Here is a 12,212-nt window from a genome sequence, read left to right as displayed (position 1 = left end):
AAAACCCAGCCACAATCAAAAAAAGGGGGGAAAACAGCATTACTGGTCTGACCAAAGAGAGGCTGGGTAAACACCACTTTTTCCACACATACAATGTGATATTGTGCTTATGTCTAGCATTTGTTACCACTGGATGGGTTGATCTCTCAATAATTATTGCAGCCACACATGTAATTTTGTTTCATGGGTTCACTCAATATCTATATCAGAACTAAAACTAAGATATAAATCTACTTATATATGCCTGATACATCTATCCTATTTTCAACATTGGCAAGAGAAATGAGAAATCTGATTGTTTTGGCAAGATTTGTAGAAAGTCACATTAACCAATAATCCTTATCAAAGGATAACACATTTGGAAAATCAGTACTTGGCAAGGGTAAGAAGCGTAAACCATTAGGCAGAGGAGAAGCTATGGCAAAGTGCCTAGCACAGTGTGTGCACTTAGTAAACATTGGTTGGTTCTAATGATAAGGTATGGATAACACTCGTCTCCTTCCTAAAGATCCTCTGTCTGGGGGAAGAAATATTCTACCTCCAAACACACTTTGATATATCATGAAGTCCTTATTCTTTAAAAAGTATTACTTGTGTAATATTATTACCTGCAGTTAATAGGTAAAGTGGGTTTTCTTGGCTTCCCCCACCATAACACTCAAAAACAATTGCGAAATTAATAAAATAAAAGTTCTACTCATCTTGTGAGTTATACTAACCTATTAGTATAAGTAAGACTATGTGCCTTTAATAAGAGCAGTTGGCTATTCCTGTCTGCCCACAGATCTTTCTCCTCTGGCTGGCCAGGTACTGAATCGCTTATACTTAACATTACTCATTTGGGATGAGGCAACATGTCTCCAGAAGACTGCTAAAATAGTAAATATTCTGCCATTGTTGCTCATCAACATATTTAAGTATAAATTGGTTTATCATTCTATCTTGGCAGTCACTTAGAAATATCAAAAGAAGTGAGACAATGAACAGGTGATTTTTGATGGGACAGGTAAGGGCAGAAAAGGTCACTGAAGCACCAGAAGGTCTTGCAGAACTGCTAGGGGACAGCGTTTGGTCACTCTCTCCATTTCTGGGATTTGTTTTCTCATAGGACATGACATAAGGTTACTGCTTTTTAATAAATAAAAATGTATCAAATATTAAATTTATTAAGTACATTGCAAATTTATTAAAATTTATAAATGGTCCCAATACCATTTTTTAAGAATATATTTTTATTGATTTCAGAGATGGAGAGAGACATAGAAACATCAATATGAGAGAGAATCATTGATCAGCTGCCTCTTGCATGCTCTCTACTAGGGATTGAGTCTGCAACCCAGGCATGTGCCCTGACCAGGAATCAAACTGTGACCTCCTGGTTCCTAGGTCAATGCTCAACCACTGAGCCACACTGGTCAGGCCCAGCACCATTTTTTAATGATTCAAACTATACCCACTTATTTAAAATAAATTTATATTATACTAGAAGCCCAGTGCATGAATTCATGCATAGGTGGGTTCCCTCGGCCTGGCTGGCAATCAGGGCCATTAGGGGCTGGCCGGGCACGGCGAGGGACTATGGGAGGTTGACCAGCTGCAGGATGTTGGCTGTGGGAGCACACTGACCATCATAAGGCAGCTCCTTAATTGAGCATCTGCCCCCTGGTGGTCGGTGAGCGTCATAGCGACTGGCCAGTCGTCAGGTCATAACGGTCATTTAGGCTTTTATATATATAGATAAAGTTATGTACACACATACAATAAGTTCCATTTTAAAGTCGGTGTTGTCTTTTCATCGATTATAACTTTACATAATACAGGGGTCCTCAAACTACGGCCTGTGGGCCACATGCAAATACAAATATTGTATTTGTTCCCGTTTTGTTTTTTTACTTCAAAATAAGATATGTGCAGTGTGCATAGGAATTTGTTCATAGTTTTTTTTTAAACTATAGTCCAGCCCTCCAAAGGTCTGAGGGACAGTGAACTGGCCTCCTGTTTAAAAAGTTTGAGGACCCCTGACATAATGCATCTTTACATTAACCAATCCAATTTTAAAAGCTTCTGTAGAGTTGCCTAGTTTTATTTCCATAAGCTTTGTACATTCCTTATTAGTTTTATTTTTAGGGATTTTTAAAAGTTATGAATGAACTCTTTCATTTATATTTTCTAATTATTGTTTGAGATGGGGGCAGCTAGTGGTGATTATTTATTAATTTTTATAAACCATTTTATTTTGCTTGTAGCCTTTCAGTTTCTTTTGAATCTTCCTAAGAATACAATCACATGACAACACAAATTCTGCCTTCTCCACCTCTACATATTTTCTTATTTCATTCTTTTGTGTAATTACATAGCTAGTACATTCTGAGTGGTAAAAATCATGGGGACACTGGGCATCTTCCTTGTGTTAAGAGAAATGCCTCTGTTTTTCACCATTAGCTAACTTTTAATTTGAGCAATTTCAGATAACATCAAATAACTATCTAGTTTTATTTTCTAATAAATTTTAAATATCAAATAAAATAAAAAATTTGTTCATCACTTCTTAGTGTTTATGAGATGATAATGTTTTTCTCCTTTGACCTGTTAAGATGAACCATTCTTGCATTCTCAGATGAATACTAATAGTATCTGTTCTTCTTAATGTTATTTATTTTCAAAGTCATCTGGGCTGATATTACATACTTATTTTTCCAGAAGAAATACAACGGATAACTTTTAAGACTGAGCCAATGAAAGTAAAAGTTTCCCTTCACTGTAAGAATGTACAATCTGGGTCAACCTAACAAAAAATTAGAAAACAATCATTTACCTAGCCTGAATTACCTTAACTAGGGGTTCAGTTTTAAACTAATAGATTACTTCTATTACATGTAAATAATTGTTGTAGGTAGAATATTAAGTATTTGGGAAAAGAATAAAAAGCAGACTAATGAAAATGAAACAAAACAAGAAAAATGAATAGACTAGCAAAATTGCTGTTGCTATACCTCAAAAATTATAGGTAAATAAGATTGAATTTAAACCCACATTTTAAAATATGCATCTACTGCATAAATCTAAGCACCTACACATTAATTATAATGAAAATTAATACTTAAAAGTAATATGTTCTCATAACTATAAGAGCAATTTGCACTTTATTGATTCTATGATGCCCCTTTTTTACATTTTATATGTAATTTTAAATTAAAATGTAACTAGAATCTATGAATATTATGTTTCATTTCTTAGTCAACTTTTATTTTCTTTCTTTGTGATCCATAAAATAATAAAGTCAGTTGAAAATTGGTGGTATCTTAGACTTAGTAAAATATAGCAAATATCAACTTTAAGGATTATACAAATAGCTTCATCTCCCTACCTCTGCCTCTAACATAAATCCCCTTTTTAAAATATACTATTGATATAAGTGAATTTTTAAAAAATAAACTGAATTCAAATTCAATTTAGATTTAAGAAACTTAAGAACTAGAGGATTTTCTCTAATATGATTAAAGATAGCCCAGATAGTTGCAACCAGAAGTTGGAATATAATGGTGGATGCAACTAAAGGTTGGGATATAATGTTAGATGCAAGAATCCATGCAGGTATGCATGCACTGGGGTCACTGAGTTCTACTCAGTTTTGGTAAAGTCAGTAAGTAAAATAATTCCAAGGCTGATGAATTCTCAAGTGACCTTATCCAGGAAAGTAAAACAAGCAGTTATTACAAGTGATTTTCATTTGGAGCTGTCAGCATAATAGAAGTCACTGGTCTTCTCTGTCCCCATTTCTTATCTTCTCACCTAGTTCTCCCAGAAAATGAGAAAACTGACACAGAACTTCTCACCTATCACATCATTTCCTGGTCTTCTTGCCTGCCTCCTCACCATAGATGACAACAATGGACCAGTCAAAATTATTCTCATCAGAGCCCTTGATCAACAGATATAGAATAGGAGATCCTACTATTACAAAACCAAATATGAAGGAAATAGCTAGCAGAAAGTCCTTTGAACTGAGGGAATGTTCTAGGGCAGGGAATTCAAACTAGCAAACTGACCCATTGACTACCACAAGCCATCTTTGTCCTCCTTCCAAGTGTAAGTTTAAATCTCTTCTCTAAATAAAAAAAAAAATTAAAAAGAGGAAGAAAGAAAGGAAAGAAATAAAGGAATATTTCCATGAACATGAATGTCTCTGGTCACCGTATTCAACCAACAACTTCAAAACAATTCTGCTAATCCCTTAAGACAATTCTCTTTAGCTCTTCTACAAATTCTCAAAATAAAAAAGAATAAACTCAATAGCACTTAGCCAATTTTAATTTCATTATTAGTAGAATCAACGAGGGCCCTTGACTTATAACCTTCCATGTGGACTCACCTTTCCCACAGCTGCTTGAAAGGCCTGTTTAATTCTCTTACACGAATCAGGTATTAATTTTGTGTCTTGACTCTCCAGACTTGTGTCTTGCAAATCTGTGTTTTCATGGAGTTTGAAAATTCTATTAATGCAGTGAGTGTCGTCTTCTGACATTCTATTGGGATCCATCTGAGAAACAAAAACAAAAGAGTAAGCACATGAGAGTGTTTAACACTAACCATTCTGCTATTTAATAAAGTCTGACTTAAGAACAAAAAAAAAAATCATTTTTTCAAGAGTCTTCATGTCCCCAATAATTGATAGTTAATACAGCTACCTTCAAATTGGCAAAAAGATTGATTGATTTTTAAACTATTTTTATTGAATTTAGCAGGGTGACATTGGTTAATAAAATTACATAAGTCTCAGGTAAAACATTGACTTCCAGTTCATTTTTATGAGTAGCTATCATCCTCAACACGTGATTCATAGGGAAATTGTCAAAATCATCTGGCATGGGGTCAGTGCAGGTAGAGAAAGCTTTTTGTCAAGTCACATGCCTCATGCTAGACTGGATTATGGAGCCCACTTAGATATTGAAAGCACCAAGTCTACATAAGTCAAATGAAATTAACAACTCTCTTAACCACCATGTTTGTCTAGCCTATTTCTTAAAATAATGTGTATTTTAATAACCTAAATAAGGGCGAGAGCAATCCATTTCCTAGGCCCAAAGAAAACCTAAAGCTGGAACATAATTTTCCTTCTTGTTGAATCCCGTATCAGTGCCTCTCAACCTGGAGTGGTGGGCTGTCAGGGGTGCCCGGGAATGTGTGTGGGTGAGTGCTGGTGCCACTTGGGATGAGGATGGCTGCATGGGGTTGAGCAGGCTGTGTGGATATGTCCTGAGGGGATGCTAAAGTTCTTGTAATGTAAGGCGTTGTCCCACCCAATATATAGCCATCAAGTTACTAGCTGGTGGTCTGATTAAATCGGTACCAGCAAAAACATTTAAGTATTGCTCTTTTCTTAAAATTCTCTGCCCACTCCTTCCAGGTCTCCGACAAGCCTTTGTAGTGGTTTCAACTGCCAAGTAAAGGGTAAAGATAATTAGCTGTCAATTGTTTTAATAATAATAGTTTAATTTGTTGTCCTTTTATTTAAAAAACTCAAGGTACTTCTTGTGCATTTACTTATCAGTAGGTACAGATTAGATGAAAAATATGAAAAATTGCCTTAGTTTATAGTAATCAACTTGGCCAATAATACCAAGTCTCCATTCCCAGGTTTAATTATTTTTTAAGTAATCAGAAAGATGTTCAAATTTATTAAAGAATCATCAGCTATAAACTGAAAAGTACCCTATCTACATCTGAAATTCTCAAGATGAAATGATAGCCTTTCAACAAGTGTGCACCCACTTTATGAATTTTATTATTCCAGTCTTGCAAAATATGAGGATTACCTATAATCTTGGGAAAGGTATCACTCATAAAGCAAAATTATTTGCAATCCATATTTACTTTCATATTTTCTTCAAAATAATTAGTACAAATAAGAATATGTGAGTTTTTATATAAAGAAAGCTTTCAATCACATGTTTTGTTTTGTTTTTAAAAAGCTCACTTAGGCCACTAAGTTTCCCACAAAACCAGGGAAGCCTGGGCAACTGATATGAAGGGTCATTGAGTTCAGGCCTTAGGAAAGAAGAATCATGCAAGGGCCTCCGTAGGCTCACCACCAGAAAACTGCTGAGCTAAAGGAACAATATGGTGCCAGTGGGGAAATGGCGGTAACCCTAAAATTGGTTCAGCTCAAATCCTGCCAACAAGAGAAGTATCATCTAACAGAAATAGCAGTCCCTTCGAGTCTCACAACTGAAAGTATAGCGCAAACACCTGCTGCGTCATGGGCTCAGGGGGAGCTTGTTAGGAATGCAGAATCACAGCCTCCCCCACACCCACCCTCCAGCCTCCATTCACTACCTGGAAATCTGCATTCTAACTGGATCCCACTGATTCTGATGTACATTAAAGCTGGACAACTAATGCTTTTCAATGTCAAATATATAAATATAAATTATCTGCTATTAAAGTAACTTCAGATTTCCCTGGACACCTATTTTAAAATGTTTTCACAAATAACACTAATTAGTACTAAAATGTTGCAGCACTTAATAATGGTTAACGATTTCATGCAAAGAAATATAATGCAGAGAGTTTGTCCCCTCTCTCATAAAAAATGTCCATGCCCAGATCGCCCTTCTAATTTGAAATCAACATCCCTGAGGGTAGGGGCCAACTGAATCTCTCCACAGCGTTTCAACGTGCAGTTTTTTTTTTGTTTTGTTTTGTTTTTTATATTTTTTTATTGATTTTTTACAGAGAGGAAGGGAGAGAGATAGAGAGTTAGAAACATTGATGAGAGAGAGACATCGATCAGCTGCCCCCTGCACATCTCCCACTGGGGATGTGCCCGCAACCCAGGTACATGCCCTTGACCGGAATCGAACCTGGGACCTTTCAGTCTGCAGGCCGACGCTCTATCCACTGAGCCAAACCGGTTTCGGCTCAACGTGCAGTTTTGAACCACTGTTTCAGAATGTACCTCCTACTCTACCTATCTCTTACAAAGCAGTCTATATAGAAAATTTGAATAACTAAAAAAATGATACTTTTTAGTCTATTTTAGTCACTAACTAGATAATGCACATATTACAAATTAGAAATGGATATAGTTCTGGTGTTGCAAATCATTTGAAAAGCTTTTTCAGTAAATTAAACATGCCAGATACTGGGAATAAGATAGTAAGCAAAACAGACAGTCCTTTTACCTTCATGGAACTTAAACGCAACAGAGAACCACAGAAATTAATTTTTAAAAATCACAGTAAACTTAGTTACAAATGAATTCATTGTACCCAGATATGTCTGAAAAGATTAAATAAAGCTTGAATATCTGATTTAAAATAGACTTTTAAAATGCATTTATCAGATGATGTAGTTCATATGAAATTATTTTTAAAAACTCATTTTAAAAAAATCTTCCTTGAAATTTAATCATTTAAAGGGTTAAATGAGGCAGGATGCTTGACATTTGTACTATTTCGTTATCTGTTTTTACAAACAGGCAGCCTGCACACCTCAAAATCAGATTTTCAGTAGGGACTGCTCTCCTGTTTGGGTAGCACACAGCCAGAGAGGTTGGTGTGCCTATTGGGGGTTTGGGGAAAGGACTTAAAAGGGCAACAGAGATTGAGTTTTCTGAAAAGCTTATCTCTAAACTTTGAATATGGTTATAGGGGTGTTTTTTGAAAAGTGCACATACATTTTACAGGCAACTTTTTAGAAGGTGTTGTGTTGGTGTGTTTTTTAACCCAAAGTATGAGTACTATGTGGTAAGTAGATGGTACAAGCCACATGCTATTTTTTCTTTGGCAAAGTTGGTGGGGGAAAAGCCAATCTACACCGGATCTAGTGCCCGTTTTTCTTCATTTAAACACTGGTGATCTGCAAACTTTAAAGAGATTGATTCATTTTTAACTATTCAAACATGAGTTGAGAAGAAAGATTTTTTTTAATGTTTTTAAATATGTTTTTGTTGATTCGAGAGAGAGGAGGAGAAAAGAAGGATAGAGAGATAGAAACATTGATCAGCTGCGTCCTGCACACCCCTACTGGGGATCGAGCCTGCAACCCAGGCATATGCCAGGAATTGAACCAGCAATTTCTTGCTTCACAGTGGACCTTCAACCACTGAGCAACACCAGCCTGGCAAGAAGAAAAAAAAAAATCTTAAGTCACTGTAATTTTACACTATTTTTAGCATTCTTCTAAATGCATTTAAAACTAAATTAAACTTTTTTTGTATGGCTTCTCCTCTCCCCCTTTAAATAAAAACAATAAAATTGGACCCTTTTTCTCATGTTGTTGTTTTTTTTTTACTGTAAAGTGCAATGTTATCTGATATCAGATGATTTCATTCTAATTCAAATGCATTCACAAACCCCAAGCAGTTGATCCACAACTTTAGTGGGAGCCAAAAAACTATCTTATTTGGTACCAAGTTCTAACCCAAAGAGCTAACCAAGTGAAAATATTAAATCCGTGACAGGTCAAAATGAGTCGATTCTCTTAGCTAGAATTTGAAAAAGTCCTCCAACAGATATAAAAGTAGAAAAATTGTAGCTTGAACACAACATACCCATCATGAGCTTCAAAAATTGCCAAGGCATGGCCAACCTTGTTTCATCTCTAAATAACCACTTCCCTTCCCCACGCTCTCCACCATTATTCTGAAACAAACTCCAGACATCATAGCATTTCATTTGTAACTACTTCAAAATTTACCCCTAAATTATCAGGCATCCTCTAGATATCAAACTTAGATCTCATTCTCACTAAAATGCAACCAGACCTAGTGGTGTGTTCTTATGAACACGTTGCTCCTAATATTACTTCTTTACTGAAGGAGGTAACCTTTTAAAATGCAGTGCAAAATTGGGTTCAGAGTAATGGCTAATATATTTTGCATACGTCTTAGAGAAAACTAATTTTTGTGCCATTTAGGAAAATCGTACCCAGAAATACCATTACATTACATTCTCCAAATGAAAATTTTCTAGCTAGGCTCACTTACATGTTTACTTTGGAAAAGGGCTTCACTATTATCCATGTGACATCAAGACTGCTAAGTTATGATAGGTGATCATCAGAAGGCAATACCCCTCATCACACCACACAATCAATATTGAGAAATCCTACCAAGAAGCTGAACAACTGTAATAAGAGCCCAGCAGGTCATTCTTTCCTATGTAGCTACCCAACTTCCAAGGTTCCTGCCAAACTAAGCTGCTCATGGTCCCTAGAACTCATTTATTCCCTATTGCTCTTTCAATGCTGAACACTCACTTCACTATTACTGCTGTGAAGATGTCCTATCGCACAGATGTTAGAGAAGATAACAGGTAGAGAACTAGTGCCTCTTTGGGCCCTTTTCTGAATGCTGGCCTCTTGTTTGACTAAAAATTTTAAGTATTTCGTTGTAGGCTTCTCCATTACTGGCACCATGCCATGCACATAGTCAGTGGACATTGTATGTTGAATAAATGATTCTAAGCTCATGCTGCATAGTACTTAATAGTGCCATGTGCAATGCAGGCACTCTATACACAAGCATTCAATGGGGGTGGGGAAAACAACATGCTAGATGGGAAAATAAATAAACCAGTTATTCTTTTCTTCTTAATTCTCACCTTAGTATATTTTTCCATTGATTTTTAGAGAGTGGAAGAGAGAGGGGAAGACAGAGAAAAATATTGATGTGAAAGAAACACATGGATTGGTTGCCTCCTGCACGTGCCCGGACCAGGGCTGCAACCGAGGTACTGCCCTTGACCGGAATCTAACCCAGACCACAGGCTGATGCTCTATCCACTGAGCCAACCTGCCTAGGGCAAACCACCCATTCTTGACTGCAGCATACTCCAATGGAAGAAAAACAGTTCCTTACTTTCATATAGATTTGTATTGCAAGTAAATCACTCAATGTTGTTTTTAGAAAAAAAATCTTGCAATAGATTATTTTTATTACTATACAAATACAAATTTTCTAAAGTATTGCACATACTATTTCTACCTTTGTTTTAGTAAATAATCAAACTAGTTCTACAAAACGCAAACTAGTGGATGATGAAAACTTAACAAAAAGCCTACGATATCAAGTAATGGAGTTCAAAACTCTGACACGTGTCAAAAACCCATACAACCCCAGGCATTGCCATGTTTTGATGCATCCAATTGGGTTTAGTAATCACCTTTGAATCTGAAAACCAATGAAGTCCAAACCCAACTCTCTTTTCCCATAAAACAAAAAAAATGCACAGTCAGCCCTCCACTTCCTCTGAGAAAGAGTTCACAGCACCAGACAAGAGTATTTGAATGAATCCAACCAACTGCACTGCAATTTCCAAGAAAACACAAGAGCATAAACCACCAGAAAGCATAATATTACACATTTACCCCTTCCTTTCTATCTCTGCAGTTCCAAGCTGTTGTCCTCATCTGGTAAAAGGTTGGTTATTTGCTAGACTGTCCTGAGGCTGTCAGGGGAGAGAACCTGGCCACCATCACACACACCTTGCTGCCCTCCTGTGCTCACCTTGGTGGGAAGGCACCTGGGTCCTTCCCTCTTCTTCCAGCCCACGTGAGCGAGCCCTGGTTTCTCTGGCCTCACTGTCAGTTGGCCCTTCTAGCAACTTGGGCATCCCCACCCGGGGCTCCAGCGGCCGCCCGCCCGCAGCACTAGCAACGCGGACCCAAGTACGAGGTACCTACACAGCAGCTGGCCCCGGGCACCCAGACCCTCTGGTGGGCGGGGAAGGGAAGAAAGGCCCCATGCTTAAGTGAAGGCGCTCGTTTTCCCCCTAACGGGGCATAAATTAATTCTTAGCTCCCACTGAGAACTGAAAGGAAGGGAAAGTGTAATACTTTGCACAAGAGGTGAGCGACCAATGCGGTCTCGCCGGGGGAAATTCAAAAGCACCAGCCCAGACGCGCTCAGCCTCCGAGCACTGCGAGACCGGTGCGCGCACGGAGACCAGGGCCAGCGCGCCCGGCCCCGCGCCAGGCTGCCCCCGAGCCGGACCTTCGCTCTCTAGTCACTTTCCTCTCCGGAATCAGCAAGAGCTGGCGAGCCGAGCCGTCCAGACTCAGTTTCCCACCGGTGCGGGAGGCAGAAACGAGGTGGGTGCGCCCGGCCCGCGCCCGCTGGGGAGGCGAGCACTCACCTGCGCTCGGAAGTAGAGGAACAGGGCGACGCTGCAGACGACCTGGCCCAGCCCCAGTCCCAGGAGGGCCACGAACATGAATCGGGAGGCGGCGGCGGGCTGGTGCGGGATGGGCGGCGCGGGCGGCGGCGGGGCGTGCAGGGGGCCCTCGTGCGGGGCACTGGAGCCGCCGCTGCCCATCTCCTCGGGGCCACGCAGGTACTTGGTGTAGTCTCGGCTGGCGCGGCGCATGGCGCTCCGCCCGCTCTCTCGGGCGCTCCCCTCCTTCTCGCTTCTCCCCTCGCTCAAGTGCCCGCGGCCAACTCCAAAGCCGGCGCGGGGCCAGGCGGGCCTCGACCGGGAGCGCTCAGAGCCGGGCGCTGCTCCGGGCGCGCGGGCGAGCGGGCTGGACGCCCAGGCGCCCCAACTCTTATAAACCGCTTCGAGAGGTCTGGCCTCGGGAGCCAATCAGCCCTGGGTGAGGCTGCCTCTTCCACTCCCACCTCTGGCTCCCCTTCCTTTCGCCTCCCTACTTTCTTACTCTCTCACTCAAAGCCTCCTCCCCCATCAGCCCTCCGAGGAGGAGACTGTGGGTTGTTCCAGTGGTTACAGACACCACGGGTCTATCCTCAGCTGCCTTTTTGGAGTTCCCAGCGATGGGCCAGGGAAGATGCAGATGCCATGTCTCAGCTACGGTTTAAAGGTCACGTCAGACTCCCCCAGGCAGTTTGCATTCCTCAACCTCAGCTTCCCCTATAGGACTTGGCCATCCGTGAAGGTCCTTCCAATGTGTTTCTCCTTCCTGTCCTTCCCAACCACCCCGCACACCTCTTCCCCAAATACATCAGCAAGGACCATCCTCAGGGGTCCTGAGACTGCAGTCTCTATCATGGCTCCAAATTTAGGTTCTGAATTAGTATTTTGTCGGACTTAGGAAAACAGACACCCCACCCCACCCCCACCCCCCGCCCTTCCCAAATCTCTGTTCTGAGCCCTCAAAGTGGTTTTAGCAGGCAGGTTTTGAAAGTGACAGTAGAGAGCCTATAGGTACCAACTCTGATTTTAAAAAGAAAAGGGGAAAGAGAGAGTGGTAGG

The 12,212-nt window shown here is 40.0% G+C and overlaps 1 protein-coding gene across 1 annotated transcript in view; it reads right to left on the bottom strand.

Moving 5' to 3' along the window:
* Positions 1-11,369, bottom strand: part of TNFSF11 (TNF superfamily member 11) — a 32,225-nt gene extending 20,856 nt beyond the window's left edge. Inside the window, exons 1-2 of the mRNA XM_070407457.1 lie at positions 11,139-11,369; positions 4,373-4,540 (exon numbers count right to left, since the gene is read on the bottom strand). Coding sequence (XP_070263558.1) covers positions 4,373-4,540; positions 11,139-11,369 — 399 coding nt within the window. The remainder of the gene's footprint in view (positions 1-4,372; positions 4,541-11,138) is intronic.
* Positions 11,370-12,212: the final 843 nt, after the last annotated feature.

The sequence above is a fragment of the Myotis yumanensis genome, unplaced genomic scaffold (assembly GCF_028538775.1).
Source record: "Myotis yumanensis isolate MYYU_CA2020_CCGP unplaced genomic scaffold, mMyoYum1.0.hap1 SCAF_3, whole genome shotgun sequence".
Lineage (NCBI taxonomy): Eukaryota > Metazoa > Chordata > Mammalia > Chiroptera > Vespertilionidae > Myotis > Myotis yumanensis.
This window is presented reverse-complemented; position numbering and strand designations above follow the sequence as displayed.